This window comes from Phascolarctos cinereus, unplaced genomic scaffold (assembly GCF_003287225.1).
Source record: "Phascolarctos cinereus isolate Bilbo 61053 unplaced genomic scaffold, phaCin_HiC Scaffold_726;HRSCAF=1367, whole genome shotgun sequence".
In the NCBI taxonomy this organism is placed as follows: domain Eukaryota; kingdom Metazoa; phylum Chordata; class Mammalia; order Diprotodontia; family Phascolarctidae; genus Phascolarctos; species Phascolarctos cinereus.
Genome location: NW_027556098.1, coordinates 307,447,087 through 307,464,827, shown reverse-complemented (window position 1 = coordinate 307,464,827; position 17,741 = coordinate 307,447,087). Strand labels below are relative to the sequence as shown.

The 17,741-nt window shown below is 43.5% G+C and overlaps 1 protein-coding gene across 3 annotated transcripts in view; it reads right to left on the bottom strand.

The window, feature by feature from the left end:
• Positions 1 to 17,741, bottom strand: part of ZBTB16 (zinc finger and BTB domain containing 16) — a 248,894-nt gene that overhangs the window by 20,924 nt on the left and 210,229 nt on the right. For all 3 annotated transcript variants that reach the window (XM_020989734.2, XM_020989732.2, XM_020989733.2), the window contains exon 5: positions 2,944 to 3,114. In XM_020989734.2, coding sequence (XP_020845393.1) covers positions 2,944 to 3,114 — 171 coding nt within the window. The remainder of the gene's footprint in view (positions 1 to 2,943; positions 3,115 to 17,741) is intronic.

Genomic DNA, 17,741 nt, shown 5'->3' with positions numbered 1-17,741 from the left:
TAACTCATGCATCTGGCCTACCCTACTTCCCTGTATTTACTGTGCTCATGTGACTGTGTTTACAGCAGAGAAATTTCTTTTCCTCTTAAATGTACATCCTCACACCCACTCTAAACCGTGGTACTTAGGAGGATCATCATTTCTTTTGTTAATGCAAGTATATTTACATTGTGCATGCACACACACACACACACACACACACACACACACACACTTAAAAAAAAAATAAAAAGAGACTTCTTCCTCTCTTCTTATCCCAACAGTTAAACAGAGTAATTGCAAAGGATCCAACCTCAGGGGGTGGAAGATGTGCAAGTATGTTTGTATTCAGCGAAGACTGTCTACAGAAAGCAGAGAAATGGGGTAAGGATGGAGTAAAAACTCCATCTCCTCATTCTAATATATACAAGCCCTTCCCTAATTCAGCAGGCATCACAGATGGAGCAAGAAAGGCTATATAAAATTGTTCCTTCCTCCCACTTTGGCATTTCCCCCCTTCTTATTTGGAAACAATGGAGTAGAGTAGAAAGAGCCCTAAATTTGGAGTCATGGGACCCAAATTCAAATCCCTCCTTTGCATTATATGTATGACTTTAGGTAAGTCACTTTCCTTCCAATTTATTTATAAAATGAGGGGGTTGGGCCTGATGACTTCTAAGGTCCCTTCCAACTCCAGAACCATGAGCCTATGAGAATTTTCAAACATGCCACTTTTGAAAGCACCTTCTTGTCATGTCCTAGACAGGGCAGGGGAACAAAGAGAGTACAAATTTAGTACCATCATTTCCACTAATTAGTTCCTTAAGAATCATCCATGCTTTTTTAAGGCATGAATGAAGCCCTATGATTTCTGTAACCATGAAATGAGCATCTTTTCAAAACAGGCCCTAAAGAGAGAATCCCCTCCCCCCAAAAAAGATTGGATCTATCGACCCGTCAACACTCTCACAAGACTGGGTTTATAATGCTCTAGCTTTGACTGGCTGGGCAGAGTAGCCTATCCCCAGTCATAATACAGTTATCACTGACCTTGTGATTTTCTGCTGCCATTGAAAGGCATCATAGACCAATGGATAGAGTGCCAAGGATGAAGTTAAGAAGGCCTGGGTTTGAAGCTCATTTCTGACACTTATTAGTTGTGTGACCGTGATATGTCAGGCCAGAAAAACTTTGGTTTTTATAGGCCTGACCTTTCTTGCAACAAGCTACCTCTGCTCTAGAGGCACCCCCTTCTGAGAAACCAATGAGGCTCAGTTAAGAACTTACCTTCTTCCTCATGAAATATCTGTCCTTCCTCCAGATTGCTGAGTGACACTGCTATGTGGCAAGGGCCTAGGAGTATCTATACTGCAGAAAAGTGATGAGAGCTTGGCATAACCTAGGCATCAGACCCAGAAGGCACCTCTCCAATGCTTATCAACACCCTTCCCTCTTCTCACCAGAGCCTTAAGATAATGTCACTCAAATCCTAGATGCCGGCCTCTGGCTATATCCTTATGGCTTGGGTGATTGTGATACTGGTGTATTCTTCTTCTTCTTCTTTGTTTTTTGGTGAGGCAGTTGGGGTTAAGTGACTTGCCCAGAGTCACATAGCTAGTAAGTGTTATGTGTCTGAGGCCAGATTTGAACTCAGGTCCTCCTGACTCCAGGGCCGCTTCTCCATCCACTGTGCCACCTAGCTGCCCCTAATACTGGTGTATTCTTGTCCCCTCTTTCTTTGCTGCCCCTCTCACACTCCCTAGATATTTTAAATTTCCCAGTCATTTCCAAACCACACTGCCTTATGCACATTCTCTTTTTAGCTCCCCTCAATATGTTATCTTTCCCCCATTACAAATGTAACCTCCTTGAGGTAATCTTGGTTGCTTCTAGTTGTATTTCCACAGCTCAGCACAGTGCCTGACATACGGTCTAAGTGCTTAATAAGTAGAGATTTTTTTGTTCATTGATTGGCTCATTTATTCATCTTTCTTGTGTGAAGTAAAATACGCCTATAATAAAGACCTACTGCTTGTAATATTATTGGCTGGTTTGCTTCTTCTAGGAAAAATTTTAAGTCTCCAAAAGAGCTACAATGGACTAGGACAGCGGTGTCAAACTCAAATAGAAATGGATGCCTACAGGCTGCATGTTGACTTAGAAAATCACAAGTTCACATTGCCTATGGCTTATTGTATTTTTATTTATTTTGTTAAATATTTCCCAATCATATTATAATTTGGTTCGGGTAGCACTCAGTTTTGCTGCTGAGTCTGACACCTCCAGACTGGGACATCTAGCCAAATTACATACCCTTTTTGGGCCTTGCTGTCCTCATCTGCAAAATGGGGATAATATATCAAGAGCATCTTCTTGCTGTTGTTTACTCATTTTCAATCATGTCTGATTCTCCAAGATCCCTTTTGGGATTTTCTTGGCAAAAATACTGGAGTAGTTTGCCATTTCCTTCTCCAGTTCATTTTACAGGAGAGGAAACTGAGGCAAACAGGGTTAAGTGATTTGTCCAGGGTCACACAACTAGGAAATGTCTGAGGCCATATTTGAACTCAGGTCTTCCAGACTCCAGTTCTAGCATTCTATCCACTGAGCCACCTAGCTTCCCCTCATTATTGCACAGTCTTTCACAAAACTAGGGTCACTGGTCCTTACAGGATCCTGGGAAACTTGAGCCCCACTCTTCTCTCTCTACTCTCAGAAGAAAACATGGCTCAACATTTACAGCATTTAAAAAAAAATAACGTGTGATACTTCCAGATGCATAAAATGACTCAGTTTTCCTGACCCTCATTTCCCTTAGACACTCTATGCAAAACCATACCGTCCTACCACCTGGACTTCCCACGCTGAAGGGTCCCTGGAGTACTGGCACAAAATAAGAATTGTTAGCGTAGGCCCCCGAACAAGGAAAGCTCCCGTTCCCAAACCCGTCTGTCTTGGGCTTACCTGTATGGGAGCGAAGGTGGCGCTTAAGAGCCGTGTGGCTGGGGAAAGTGCGGTTGCACTCACTGCAGATGTAGCTGCGAACACCTGCATGGACCTCCATGTGTTGCTGGAGTGCACTCTGAGTCTGGAAGCGCTTTCCGCACAGTAGACAGAAGACGGCCATGTCAGTGCCTGCATAAGAGAGGGAAAACAGGAGGTCAGCAAATCCATCCGTGGACATGTGGATGGCCCCCCACGCCCAGCCAACCACAGGGTAGACAGATAAGAACCCTCTCCCTCATTTTATGGAGACATAAAGTAAGGCATGGGGCAGCTATGGAGAGAGCACCAGACTTGGAATCAGGAAGATCTGAGTTCAAATCCAGCCTCAGACACTTAGTAGTTGTATGACCCTGGGCAAGTCACTTAACCCTGTTTATCTCAGTTTCCTCATCTGCAAAATGAGCTAGAGAAGGAAATGGCAAACCGCTCCTGTGTCTTTGCTAAGAAAACCCCAAATGAGATCATGAAGAGTCAGATGTGACCGAAAGGACTGAACAATAACAGCCATCTGCCCTCCCTCCCCAGAAGAATATAAACTCCTTGAAGTCAGGTACTGTTTTTGTCTTTGTGACCCTGGTACTATTTTTTTTAAACACCATGGTCTTCCAATACTGATTCCTTCTCCAGGTCCACGATGCCTTTTGTGAGGTGTGCTGATCAGGGATGCCCGGGATCAGTGGCCACGGTTTGAAGCAAAGGTAGAATGACAGCTTATTAAGGCCATGGTTTCTAAGACTCTCCCTAGGACTACCTGGCATTTGGCTGACTTTTTTGGGGGCTGCAGCAGCTAATCTCTTCAGAATGGTGTCTCAGAGGTCCCAGGCCCTTTTCCTGGATCATAACTCATAGCTCCAACAATTCTGGATTCATTTTTCCTGTGTGCATTCATTCAAATCTGTCCACCTGCACAGGCTCTGGGCAGCTCTACGCTTTGCTATTCCCCATTCCCTATACATAATCAAACAAGGAGCTGAGGCCCAGTGTAGTCTAACCCAGCCAAATTACAGAGAACATCTGAAAAGGGAGGGGCTTCCCACTGGTTCCCTGGCTGCTGGATGTACTGAACCATAGGATGAAAAATCTCAGATTTAGAGTCCCCTGTCTTTCACACAAGTCCCAGGCCTGGCATCTTTTTATACCACCAATGGCACAAATGGGAGATATCCCCCTTCTCTTAATTTCTGTCTTATTCTGGACTGAAGGCTAGGACCTCAAGGAAGGAGAGACCATGCTGGGGAGTGCCATCAAACAAAGATACAGGGATATTACTGTCTGAGGCTTAGCTAAGCTGCTGGCCTTCATTTTAGCAGGATGCTGCAGGGCCCCTCCTGTGGCAGCCATTCCTAAACCCTGGGGTTACCAAGAACCTCACAATTCCTAGGGGAGGATCAGGAAAGATAAGAGGGACCCAAGCCCAGAAGTGCTCAAACTAAGAAACAAAATCTGTGATGCTGAAAGAGAAGTAAAGAGGAAAATGCTGATGGGAACCAGAACTACCGTTTCCGTCTAGGCCACTCCATATACCTAGAACATGCTCTTTCCCTGCCTCTGCCTTATCTAGTCCTTCTCTCCCTGCAGCTCAAGAACCATGCAGCCTTTCCAGAGCCCCTCTTAACTTTGCTAGGACTCTCCTTCCAAAACCACCTTACATTTAACTACTATATGTGCATGTGCAGTGTATAAAGATACATGTGTGTATATATACATATATGTATTTATACATCTATCCAATATGTAATCTGTATTTCTTTATTTTATATTTATGCTTTCCATATTGACATGGGCATTTGGTGTCTCCTTCATTAAAACATAAGCTCATTGAGAGTAGGAATATTTCATTCTTTGTACTTGTGTTTCCAGAACCTAGCGCAGACCACCTGGCACACAGTAGTCATTATTATGTATTAATATTAATTATTAGGTATTAATAACCAAGTATTAACAAATACTTGATTAGTTGAATCTGAATCCTATTTCTTTTTGATTCCCGCAATGGAGGTACTCATCCATTCATCTGGAAACACGTACTAATCACCTACAGTGTGCAGAGCAAAGTGTTAAGTGTGTGGGGTAGACAAGACATTGCCTTTGCCATCCCAGAGTTCATGTTCTAGTAGGGGGTTAAGACACAAACGTGGGTAGCTATAACACATAGAATCAAGTGATAAACACATAAAACAGAAGTAACTGGTGGCACAGAGAATAGAATACCAGGCCTGGATTCAGGAAGACCTGAGGTCAAATTTGACTTCAGACCCTGGGCAAGTCACTTAACTTCTGTTTGCCTTGGTTTCCTCATCTATAAAATAGGGATAATAATAGTATCTACCTCCCAGGGTTGTTTTGAAGATCAGATGAGATAATAATTGAAATGCTTAGAAAATGCTTGATGCATAGTAACCATACAGAGCTGCTGCTGCTGCTGCTGATGATGATGATGATAACGATGCTACATGAAGTCTGAGGTAGGAATGGACAATTAACCCAATGATCTTCATGGAGAATGTAGCATTTGGGCTTTAAAAGACACGTAGCAGTAAGACAGCTCAAGGAGGGGAGGAAGGACATTCCAGGGATAGAGAATATTGTAAACAAAGGCATGGGAATGAGAGGATATAATACTAACGTGCAGAGTAGAAAGGTATCTGATTTGGCTGAGCACTGAGTACTGGAGAATACTGATGGAGCTATGATCTCATCTATGTGGGTATTTCTGCCAATACAGACCAACACAGGCCTGCACATTCGGTGAGACCTGTCCATGTCCACCATCATGAAGCCAGAGGAAGTTAAGATGGCAGAACAGAATCAGACTGTAGAGGGCCTTGAATGCTAGACAGGAGGCTCTACTCTATAAACAAAAAAGATACTCGAGCAGAAAAATTTTAGGATTGAACTGATGCCTAAGAAAGATTACCCTTGGCAGTGGCAGAAAGGATGTATTTGAAGTGGGAGAAAGTAAAGACTAGGAGACTTATTAAGAGACATCTACAGATGGTCCATATTGGATGGTAAAGAGGAACTGTACTGGAACAGTAGCCATAGGAATAGAGAAACAGGGAGAAAGAAAAGGGGAGAAAAAGGGAGATGTTGAGGTGCAACTGATAGGACGTGACACCTCATTGGACATGAGGGGTGAAGCTCAGCAGAGTCAAAAAGAATGCAAAAATGTGGAAAGACTGGGTAAATGGTCACTATTTGACAGAAATCATGAAATCAACAAGAGGAATAGATTTTGAGGGAAAGAGAGTAAACTCAGTTTTGGATACACCAAGGTGGTGTTCAGACATCCGGGTGAAAATGTCCTTCAGGAGACGGAGATCTGGAGCCCAGGAGAAGTCAGGGTTGGGGATACAGATCTGTTGTCCAAAGATAATAGCTGATGCTGCAGAGTGAAGGATATTACCAAAGGCAAACATGGAGAGAGAGAGAGAGAGAGAGAGAGAGAGAGAGAGAGAGAGAGAGAGAGAGAGAGAGAGAGAGAGAGAGAGACAGAGAGAGAGAGACAGAGAGACAGAGACAGAGAGACAGAGAAGTGGGCTGAGGACAGAATCTCAGGAAGCACTCATGTTAAGGGGTCAGGAAGACGAGGAAGAACTAGCAGAGGATGGCATGACTGAAACCAAAGGCAGGCAGAGTATCTAGTAGGAGAGGGTGGTCAAGAATGTGAAAAGCTACAAAGAGATCGCCAAGCACAAGAACTAAAGAAAGAGGCCATCACTGGTGACCTCTAAGAGAAGAGATTCAATAGAACAGTAGAAGCCTCACTGCAATCAGTAGAGGGGACAATGGATAACAAGTAAAAGAAGGCAGCAAAGACACCAGATCCAACCCCACTCTTATCAGTGTTATCCCTTCCTCGTGTTCACCCTCAGTTTGCCTCTTCTGCCAAAGGAGCTGGAGAAGGAAATGGCAAACTACTCCAATATCCCTGCCAAGAAAACCCAAGTGGGGTCATGAAGAGTCAGACGTGACTGAAAACAACGGACCACCACAACAAAAGTGAGTCCCACCTGAAGACTTTCAGGCCCTCTGGCTCCAGCAACATCTCTGGGAGAAACAGAAGGTCACTGGTTTCATTCCATCCAGAGTGAAGATTAAGGCACACCGCCCCCCAAAAAAAGCCCTTGAAGACTAGGATCATTTCATTCCTGGCACATAGCAGGCACTTAACAAATGCTTAATGACTGATTAATTGGAGCGAGATGCAAGCTGAGGTGCTAGTTTCCTGGACTGGCTATCCACCACTCCCACCATCAACAAGTTTCAATAACAAAACTTTTCAGCAATTCCTTCCAAAGGTATGGGAGCAGCATGGGAGAGGAGAAAGAAATAAGCTTATATTAAGCACTTACTATATATAAAGCACTGTGCTAAGTGCTTTACAATGATCATCTCATTTGACCCTCACAACAACCCTGTGAGATACGTGAAGTTACTGTTCTCATTTTACAGCTGAACAAACTGAGAAAGGGTTTAAGTGTTAGAGATTAAATGACTCATCCAGCATCATACAGCTAGTAAGTGTCTGAGCCCGGATCTGAACACAGGCCTTCCTGCCTCCAGGTCCACTGAGCCACCAGGGGTCTCAAGTTGCCTAGTTGCATGGAGGTAAGTCTGTAGGGAGAATATCACCACTACCTCCCTAAAAAAAGACCCCTAAATCAAAACCAGAAGCTCAAACAACTAATTTTTAAAATACGGATAATAAGGGTGGAAGAGCATTTTTAAAGATCACTTATGCCAAAAAAGACCCAGTGTCCATGTGCCTATGGTCTTGAAATACAACGCATTCAGAGATGTGTTTTCTGCAAAGATTAGTGATTCGGGGATTACGCTGGGTATGTCACAATAAAGAAACATTACAGATAGAAGGGACCCAGTGATCATCTAGTTAAGCTCTCTTATCTTGCAGAGGAAAGAAACTGAGGCCCAAGTCTCAGTTACAACTCCTAACCCAGGAATCCACCACAATAAGCCAGGTCCAGTGTGTAAGGCAACAAGTGGCCCAAGTCCTTTGTCATCTGCACAACTCTGTTCTCTTGGCCAAAGGCTTTCAATTCACCCTTCCTGGGGCCGGGGATAAACAGCTTGTCTGGAGAGCCCATTTTTTCCCACCCCACTCACCCCCACCCCAGCTGATCAATCCTCTGCTAAAGTTCACCTTTGTAGACAGGTTACAAAATCTACAAATGTTCATTTGTTGCAGAAAAAAACCTCATGCACTATCCCCCCATGTGTTCCCTAACACTCCTTACTTCTACTCCGTCTCTTGCCTCTTTCTTTCTGTTCTCTTTCTTACTTGGTTCAGAGGTAGGATGCTGTAATGGGAACAGTGCTGGATTTCAGTTACAGGACTGGAGCTTAAATCCCAGCTCTACTATTTTCTACTTGTATATCTCTAGGTAAGTCACTGAACCTAGCTGTGCTTTAGTGAAGCACACTAAGTAGAAGGGAAGGGGGACAAAATGAGCTGAGCTGTAAGGTTCCTTACAGTTTTTTAAATTTTTAATTATTTTATTTTTAATTTATGGAATAAAACAAGCATTTCCATAACACAGTATAATAAAATGATGATTGCACATGAAACTGAAAATCTATTATGTATAACTTGCTATTCCTTTTAAATATATAATAGAGTTATCATGTAAATTTATTTTTTTCTTTTTTCTTCCCCCCCCACCCTAAAGATGGCTACCATTAGACACAAATATGTATGTGTATATGTGTATGTGTATGCATACATGTAAAATCATTCTATACATACTTCTATTTATCAGTTCTTTCTCTGGATGCAGACAGCATCTTCCCTTATACATCCTTTGCAGTTAATTTGGGTATTCATAATAGCCAAAATGACTTAGTCACTCAAAGCTGTTCTTAAAACACTACTGCTGTTACTGTATACAACATTCTCTTGGTTCTGCTCATTTCACTCTTCATTACTTCATGCAAGTCTATCCCCATTTTTCTAAGATCATTGAGCTCATCATTTCTTATAGCACAGCAGTATTCCATCACAATCATACATTACAACTTACCTTGTTACAGATTTAAATCCTATTCAATTTCACAGTGTGTACACACACACACACACACACACACACACACACACACACACACACACACACTCTTAACCTGGGCAATAAATACTCTAAGACTCTCCCCCTACCCAATGAATAGGCTAACTGGGAGAGAGGGAAAGAGACAGCTGTCTCCATTCTCATTCTTTCCACCCTTTTGCCCATGAGACAATAAAAAAGAGTAAAATCATTTTAAAATACAGAAGTAGGGGGTGGGGGTAGGGTAGAGAAGAAAAGCTAACAGTGGATGTAAGTTAAAAATCAAGAGAATAGATTTGAGTTATTAAACAATTTGTTGTAGTTTCTGCCTAGCTGACTGTTCCACATCCATGATGAGTCAGGGCGGATTGTATTTATGCTGGGAGATTAAGCAAATAAATGCTGGCTTTTTGGAAACACATTAAAATGTGAGACTATGGAAATAAAATTATCTAGAAAATTATATTAGCAATTCATTAGTTTCAGTAGATGTGCAGAGAGGCTAACAGAACTCTGATGGCCTTGGGAAAACATATCACGCTTTTCCCTTCTGCCCCACTACCCCCCAATCTTATCCATCCAGTGCTTCAACACAGGGAATTTAGAAATATTAGGCCCATTTTATAAGTGGAGAAACTGAGGTTCCAAGGCCTGGACTAAGACCACCAGGGGGAGCTGCTGTCACAGCCAGAACTGGATCTCTGACTGCTCTCAACTTTCCATACGTGACAGGCCCCCTCCCTCTGCAGAGCTGGTTCTAGAAAATATCCTGAAGCCCTGTGAGCACAGGCAAATCAATCCACCTCTATGGGCCGATATCTTCTCTTGTATAACAAGGGTATTGAACTAAATGATCTGGAAAAATCCTTCCCTTCCAGTTGCTAAGTCCCATAATATCTAATATTTACATAAAGCCTATTATATGCCAGGCACTGTGCTAAGCTCCTTATAAATATGATCTCATTTGATCCTCTTAACATCCCTGGGAGGTAAGTGCTATCACTTTAGATATGAAGAAACTGAGGCAGAGGTTAAATGACTTGCCTAGAGTCACAGAGCCAGTATCCAAAGGCCACATTTGGACTTGGGTCTTCCTGACTCTAAGCCCAGTGGTCTGCCTACTAGTTGCTTATGATTCATAAGAATAGCTGGCATTCATGTAGCATTTGGTTTGCAAAGAATTTTATACACGGTTTTAAGCTTTAAGTCCCATAGCTTAAACTTAAAACTGCTCTAAAACTTTTGGGACACCCTGCATGTATCACCTGATTCCATCGGTCTACCAAAATCAATTAGCAAGTATTTGGTATGTGTCAGGCACTGGGCTGGTTTCAAAAATGAAACAATCCCTGGCCTCGAGAAGGGTGCATTCTTTCCAGGGAAGACGACATGTATGCAGGCAAAATGCATACAGAAAAAACATGCAAGGTCATTTCAGGGGCGAGGCTGAGGAATCAGGACAGACGGCTGGGCTTTGAAGGAAAGTAGGAATTCTAAGAGGCAGAGATGAGGAGGGTAGGTATATCAGGCTTGGGAGGCAGCCTATGGAATGCATGGAGATGAGAGATAGCCAGAGGGCTACAAGCAGTGGGGTGGCACAGTGAGCAGATGATTGGACCAAGAAGACCTGCGTTCAAATCCAGCCTCAAACACTCACTAGCTTTATGACCCTGGGCAAGTCACTTCAAACTCTGTCTGCCTGTTTCTTCATGCTATAAATAGTACCATCTACACCCTAGGGTTGTGGTGGGGATCAAATGGTAATTGTAAGGCAACCTTGTAAACATTAAACAGCTATATAAATGCTCATATTATTATTAGACTGATTGGACCACTGAGGTAGTGAAGGGGATTAGTTTGTAACAAGGCTGGGAATCTAGGTTGGTGCCAGGTTGTAAAAGGCTTTGCACGGCAAACAGAAGAGTTTGGTCCTAGGAACAGGGTGTCACTGATGTTCAGTGAATAAGGACGGGACATGTATTTGGAGAATGTGATTTTGACCAGGGTGGGGATGCTGTTTTGGTGAGATGGGTGACTTTGGGCAGCGAGACCAATCAGGAAGCTATTACAACACTCCATGTAAGAGGTTGGGAGGGAATAAATTAGGGTGTCGGCTGTGTGAATAGAGAGGAGGGGACAAATGAGAGAGTTGCTGATGAGGTATAAACAATTACATACTCATCCTCATAGGAAGAAGATACTAAAGATATTGTCATCTCCATTGTACAGGAGAGGAAAACTGAGGTTTAAAGAGAGTAATTAACTTGCCCCTGCTCACACAGTGTTGGCTCTGAATGGGGCCCCAATCCTTGATGGGTGCTTTGAGTGGGCCAGAAGGCAAGAATGAGTGCGTCTGAGGAGAGGGATTCTGAGAAAGGTGGGTAGGGCCCATGCGAACGGGAGCTGGCCAATGAAAATGTTTACAGGCCCCAGGATGTCCAGAGCCTGCTGCACAGCACCTTCAAGTGTTTAAAAGGCTGTCAGATTTGATGTGTTCGACCTCAGAAAGTAGAGTGAGAAGTCATCAAAGTTTCAGAACTGCAGATAGATTCAAGGTTGACAGAAGGAAACACTTGCTAATAATGAGAGGCATGTAAAAATGAAAATGAGCAAGCCTTCCTTCAAAGGTAATGAGATCCCCATCACTAAAGGTCCTTCAGAAGAGGGCAGAAGACTATGGGCCAAAATGTATCTCTATGCTTGGAACTGGCTATCTTATCCCCCAAGCCTGCAGCACACTCTCTTCTCCTTAGAATTCCTAGTTTCCTTACAACTTCAATTCACTTTCTACAGAAAGCCTTTCCATACCCCCTCCCCCTACACTATTTCCTCCCCCACCCAATTACCCAGATATAATTTGCAATGCACTTATTCGATGATGTTGGCTCCTCCCTTAAGTGCCTTTAAGGCAAGACCGAGTTACTTTTTATCTTTGAACTCCCAAAGCTTAGCACAGTCCTGGAATGCAGAAGGTGTTTAATAAACACTTACTGATTGACTGGAAAGACTCTACTGGGTAGAGGGTTAGATCTGGAGTTAGGAAGACCTGAGTCAGATCCCAGTTCTGACACACTTAACTAGCTGTGAGATCATGAGTGAATCATTTAACCTCTTTAGAACTCAGTTTTCTCATCTATAAAATGGACATCATAACACCTGCAGCACCTGTCTCATAGGACTGCTATGAGGCTCAATGAGTTAATACATGGAAAGCCCACCTTTCATCTCTGAGATGCTATGATTCTGTGACCCAAAACAATAATAAAAGTGATGGTAACAGTAGCACCCATTTGTAGAGTTCTTGACAGTTTACCCAGGGTTTTCCCCTACAACAAGCCTGTGGGGCCGGAGGGAGCGCTCCTCTCAAGGTAGCCAGGGCCTAGACTGAGCCAAGATGTAGCTTCACCAGCTTGGGCTGCCAGGCGTGCAGGATTCATTTACACAGACACATTCCTATTTAAAACAAGTTTAATTTTAGCAGGAGTGAGAGGGAGGGGCAGCCAGGGTGTGTTTTGAGGGGAGAGGGGGAGTGACACACAAATGGGGGTGTTTACTTCACCCAGGTGACGACTGGATCCAAAATTATGAGACACAAAAACTCTCATGTTTACACCTGTGCCATTTCCATACCAATTAGCTTTTTAATAGAAAAGAAGGGAGCAGGATCAGAGTGGCACACAGCTGGAGAAGATGCTCAGGTGCTACACCTTCTCTGAGCAAGGCTCTTATTATCTTCTGGTATAAGCATTTCCTTAATCAAAAGAGCAGAGGGATCTAAATATACTTGAGCTTTTTTTGGTAAGTGGGTTGTGATTGCTTTCTGTGGATGTGTATTGCCGCATGGAATGCTGCTTTTTACATCCCCCTCCCTCTGCCTTAGGTCAAGTCCAGCCAGACTGGCCCACTCCAATGGTCCAAGCCCTGGAGATGGGAGAGGCTTGAGGAGAGGAGATAGACTCCTCAGAGGCATCCTTCCATCTATCTCCTCTGCCTCTGGGGCCGGCTCCCTCCCAAGGCGCCTCAACCACCAACCACTATTTCCCCATCAGCCAAAGCTTCTCTTTTCTCTTTCCTGCCATTTTCCCTAGTAGCTGTTCTAGGATGCAGTAACTATATCATCTGATAGAGGGAGGGAGAGGGAAAAAGAAAGAGAAGGAAAGGAAGAAGGAAAGAGGAGAGAGAAAGAGTGAGAAAGAGAAGGAGAAAGGGAAAGGAAAGAGGAGAGGGAGAGAGAAAGAGAGGGAAGAGAAGAGAGGAAGAAGGAGAGGCTAACAGGGCTGACTCACAGCGAGGGAACTAGAAGGCTCTGTCTGAATCTTAAGAGGATGGGGAGGAGAAGGCAAAAGGGAAAAAAAAGAAAAAAAGCCATTTCTCCTTTCTCCCTCCCTTCTCACTAACATCTTTGATTCTATCTGCTTTCCTACGCATCAGAGGGATAGGGAAATTGGGGGGGGCACCAATGGAATTCTAACCCAATGCCAGGGACCACCACCAAGTCTCTCAAAATAACTGATGTCAGCAAATGCGATGTCATTCCCACAGTTTTCTTTTTACCTTTGGTCTCAGGGCACAGGTGATGCAGGCTAGGAAAATATTTTTGGTAGGGCAATTAAGATCAAAATTATCTGCAGAATTCCTATTTGGGTAACTTTAACCTTGTAGCCTGGATAGTGAGCAAGCTAAAGAGATCAGTGCCAAACTCCCTTGTCAACTCTGATCTCATCAATTCCAGTCTCTGATGGTCTTCCTATTTTTTTTCTGATAAGTCTTCCCAGAACACTATAGCTACATCATCTTCAACTGCAATGAAGACGAGGAAAGTTGCTTTTATTATTGTTTTTGTTATAATTATTTTATTAGTGGAAGAGAGAAAGGAGATAATTAAAATTTATCTTAAACTAAGGAGGGATGGCAACTATATTAAAAAAAACTTTCTTGGTCTTGGGGTTTGTGGCAGCAGCCTCTCAGCAGCTGAGCAAAGTAGAACAGATCTGGCTTCTGGAAAACCATGCATGTGTTTGCCGGGGATGCAGCAGATACAAGTGCATTTCATTACTCGGCACCTCCAGCTACAGTAAACAAATTTGTCAGCTCACTAGCTCATTAAGGTGTGCCTTGGACGTGGGGGATTTATTGAGGCCCACACAATAAAAGTAACATGAATGGATTTACTAATTTTGTCAATCACTCCAACAAATAGGTAGAAGAGGGAAGGGAAAGAGAGGAAACAGAAGGGAGAAACAGTCAGAGACAAGACAGAGACAGAGAGAGGTAGAGGGAGGGAGGCAGAGAGGAAAGGACAGACAGAAAGTTTACTTTGGCTCCAAGGACTGAGAAACAACAAAATGGAGAGAGAGAGAAAGTAAAGCCTGATAAAAACTAGACCTGAATTATACCATCAAGTTATTTTCATGGAATCATGGAATGTTGGATTTGGAGACTTCATAGGTTATTTAGGTCAATGCTCTCATTTTACAGTTGAGGAAACTGAGGCCCAAAGAGACAAGGTCTTGCCCAAGGTCATATTGGGTTAGCAATGGATGGAGAATTAGATCCTGGACCCACAGACTCTCAGGAAGGTACTCCCTTTCCTTTACACATCTCAGACTTGTAAACATATTCAGTCTCACTCACCTGATGATCAAGCCTGTCCCTTATGACCTCCTAAGCCTCAGTTTCCTCATCTATAAAATGGGGGGGGGTGGCCCAAATGGCCTTCTGAGGTTCTTTTGAGCTCTAAACCTCTGGTTCTTTATGAAGACTTCACAGAGGATCTGGCATGGAGGTGCTTTGGGAAGGATGTATTATGCGTCCAGGTGAGATCTGAGTGCCCTTAGACAGCTGAGAATTCACCCAGCTATTCATCCTCATTATCTCACTGAGATAGAACTAATGAAGGAGAGGCTTTCAAATTTCATCAGCTGAGGAAGCCTCCTTCATCACGTTACAAGGAGACCATCGCTGTCCACTCATCAACCACATAAAGACACCCTAAAGAAAAAAAGCCTTTTCTCCTGGCTTTCCTGTCCTATCCCTGAGACAAAACTCTGCACCACAAGGGGGAAGAAAGAGAAAGAGAGCAGGGGTGTCTATGTATATGGGGTTGGGGGGTGGGAGGCGAGGGTGTAAAGTAAATCCGGAGAAGTATGCAGCCCTCTGGTCTGTAACTTTCAAAATGACAGCAGGACTGGGGCAAAGGTCACTGGGTCTGAGGCCTTAAGCACCTCAGCCAGCTGTGTCTGTGAAGCCTGCAGCCTGCAGGATGCCTGCCTATATAAATCAGCAATAAGCAGCACCCGCTGGGGGTGAGGACAATGGCCTCTCCCGGGGGTGGGAGGCAGGACAATGCCGCCAGGCCAGCGCTCGGGCCTGGAACAAATGCGCCCTGGCACCACAGGGCCCCCATTTGTGAAACTAATTGGCCCTCGATTGAAAAATTGGACTAACTTCAACAGCCCTGAGTGGCAGTAAGGAGCTGCCTTCAGCAGCTTGGCTTGGACCAACCCAGGGGGACTGGGGCCTGATCCCTGAGGAAGCTGAATCCAGAAGCACCACTGGTGCACCAGTGAAGGGAGACGCCTCCACCGTGAGGCGTGGGAGGTGATAGATGTATGGGGAGGAGCTCCAAGAAACCCTGGGAGTGCTGGGGGGGGGGAGTGGAGAGGGCCTACTTAGACGTTCCCTTCCAGGACAAAGAAAAAGGAGATTTTCCCACAGAAGTAGGCCTGGAACTTTACTTTCACTAAAGATTAGTAAATAAAATCTTAAAGTAAGTTGGCTATTATTATGGGGCACCTCACTTGTACCCAAGTTCCCCTCAATGTTTTCTTTAATAAATGAATGAGATAATATTTGTAAAGCATCATGCCTGGCACAGTCGGCCCTCAATAAATGTTTATTCCCTCCCTTCAGACGATACAGTAAGGAGAGGGTGACATCACCAGCAATCATATAAACCAGACTAAAACAACCCTGAAGAAGCATACCATTTCCTATCTGAATTTGGGAAACCTTGCAGATAAGAACAAAGGATTTACTAGCCTGCGTTTGCAATGTGTAACTAGCCTGAAACTACAGGCTCCTCCACCTGCACAGCACAAAGAATGAAATCAATTCAACCTATGTTGATTACTCCCTTCCTGTTCTACTGTGGATTGTTACTGACCCAAAGCACTGATGGGCTTGTATCTGTCTGCAAGGCAGTATCATTATGTCAATGTTTGGGCTGAGATCACTCAGCTATATATAGTACTAATTTAGCTCTGGAATCCCTGGGTTCAGCATTCCTAGAGATGTTGAGAGGGAAATCCAAGTGAGGTATGAAAAGAATAAGACATTAATTAGGCCTAGATGTTATCTGAGACTCTGATCCTGTGACCTTTACATTATAGATTTTGAAAACTAGGAAAGTTGGGGCAGAGAGGTAGTGATAGGTGAGAATTGATCATCCTTATTTCTCCAACATATTTATTAAACCATATCTCTAACAGGGTCTGACCTTGTAGAGAGAGAAAAAAAATCATTTATTTTTCATAGGGACAAAGTGTTTTGCTGATACGACAGACAGTAAAGGGAGATGCTTTGTGAGATTCTTCAGTGCCTGTCCCCTTACAGGACCCTTACCTGCCTGCTTAGGAACCCCTAGAATTGACCAGGCCCATGGAATGGGAACTCCAGAAGTGGCCAGTTCCCTGGATCTGTTTAGACTGAATGAAGGGCCACCAAAGAGGACCTGATTCCTTCTACCAGGGCCCCACAGAAACCTGGTAATAAAGAAAACCATAAGTAGTCCTAAAATGGACTTTGAGGGTAAACCCTTCACTTCTAGAAATGTGGAAGCTCCAAATGGGTATAAGAACTCAGTTTCTATCTATAAAACGAAGGGATTCTCTAAGGGGGTTCTAATGGAGATGATCTCTAAGATCCTAGCATTTTATGATTTGCTACAGAAAGCCATTTCTTCCAGAACCAGGCATCCCCAAGGGTCCACCACAGGGAAGAGGCCAGTGAGCACACAATTAGTATTCTTTTTCAAAATTTCACTTAGTTTAAAAATTTAGGACTTTTAAAATACTTTGGGCTTGATGGACTATTTAATTGAGAGAGACAGAGAGACAGAAAGAGTGACAGAGAGACAAACAGTCAGAGAGAGAGGAGAAAAAGACATGAGACCAAAAAAGAGAAGGATCACCAGACAAATCACCATCCAACAGAGAATGGCAGAGAGACAGACAGACAGACAGACAAAGACAAAGACAGAGAGATGAAAACTAGGAGGGTGGGACATAGAGAGGGAAGAGTGAGGGACAGAAAGAGAAATCCAAAATAAAATGGAAATGGTGATTGTTTCAGAGCCACTTAAATATCTGACAATGCTGGGCACTGAAAAGAAAAATCACCCTCAGATAAATAAACAAAACAAAAAAAGAGAGAAGGATGTATTCATTTTGCTGACATTTTAATGGTCCCCCTCCTTTTTTCCCCTAGAAGATGATTACAAATTAAGCAGCATTTAAACGCTTTTTACTGTCAACAACTAAAAGGAGAGAATATGGGACTAACAGCGTAGTGGCCATTCATTCCCACGGTAACCAGGCTATCAGAGACACCAAGAGGCTTTCCCGTACTGTACTGCACACAATGGTCCTCAAAGGAAAAAAGTGTATATACCATTAATTTTGCAGGACATTCAAA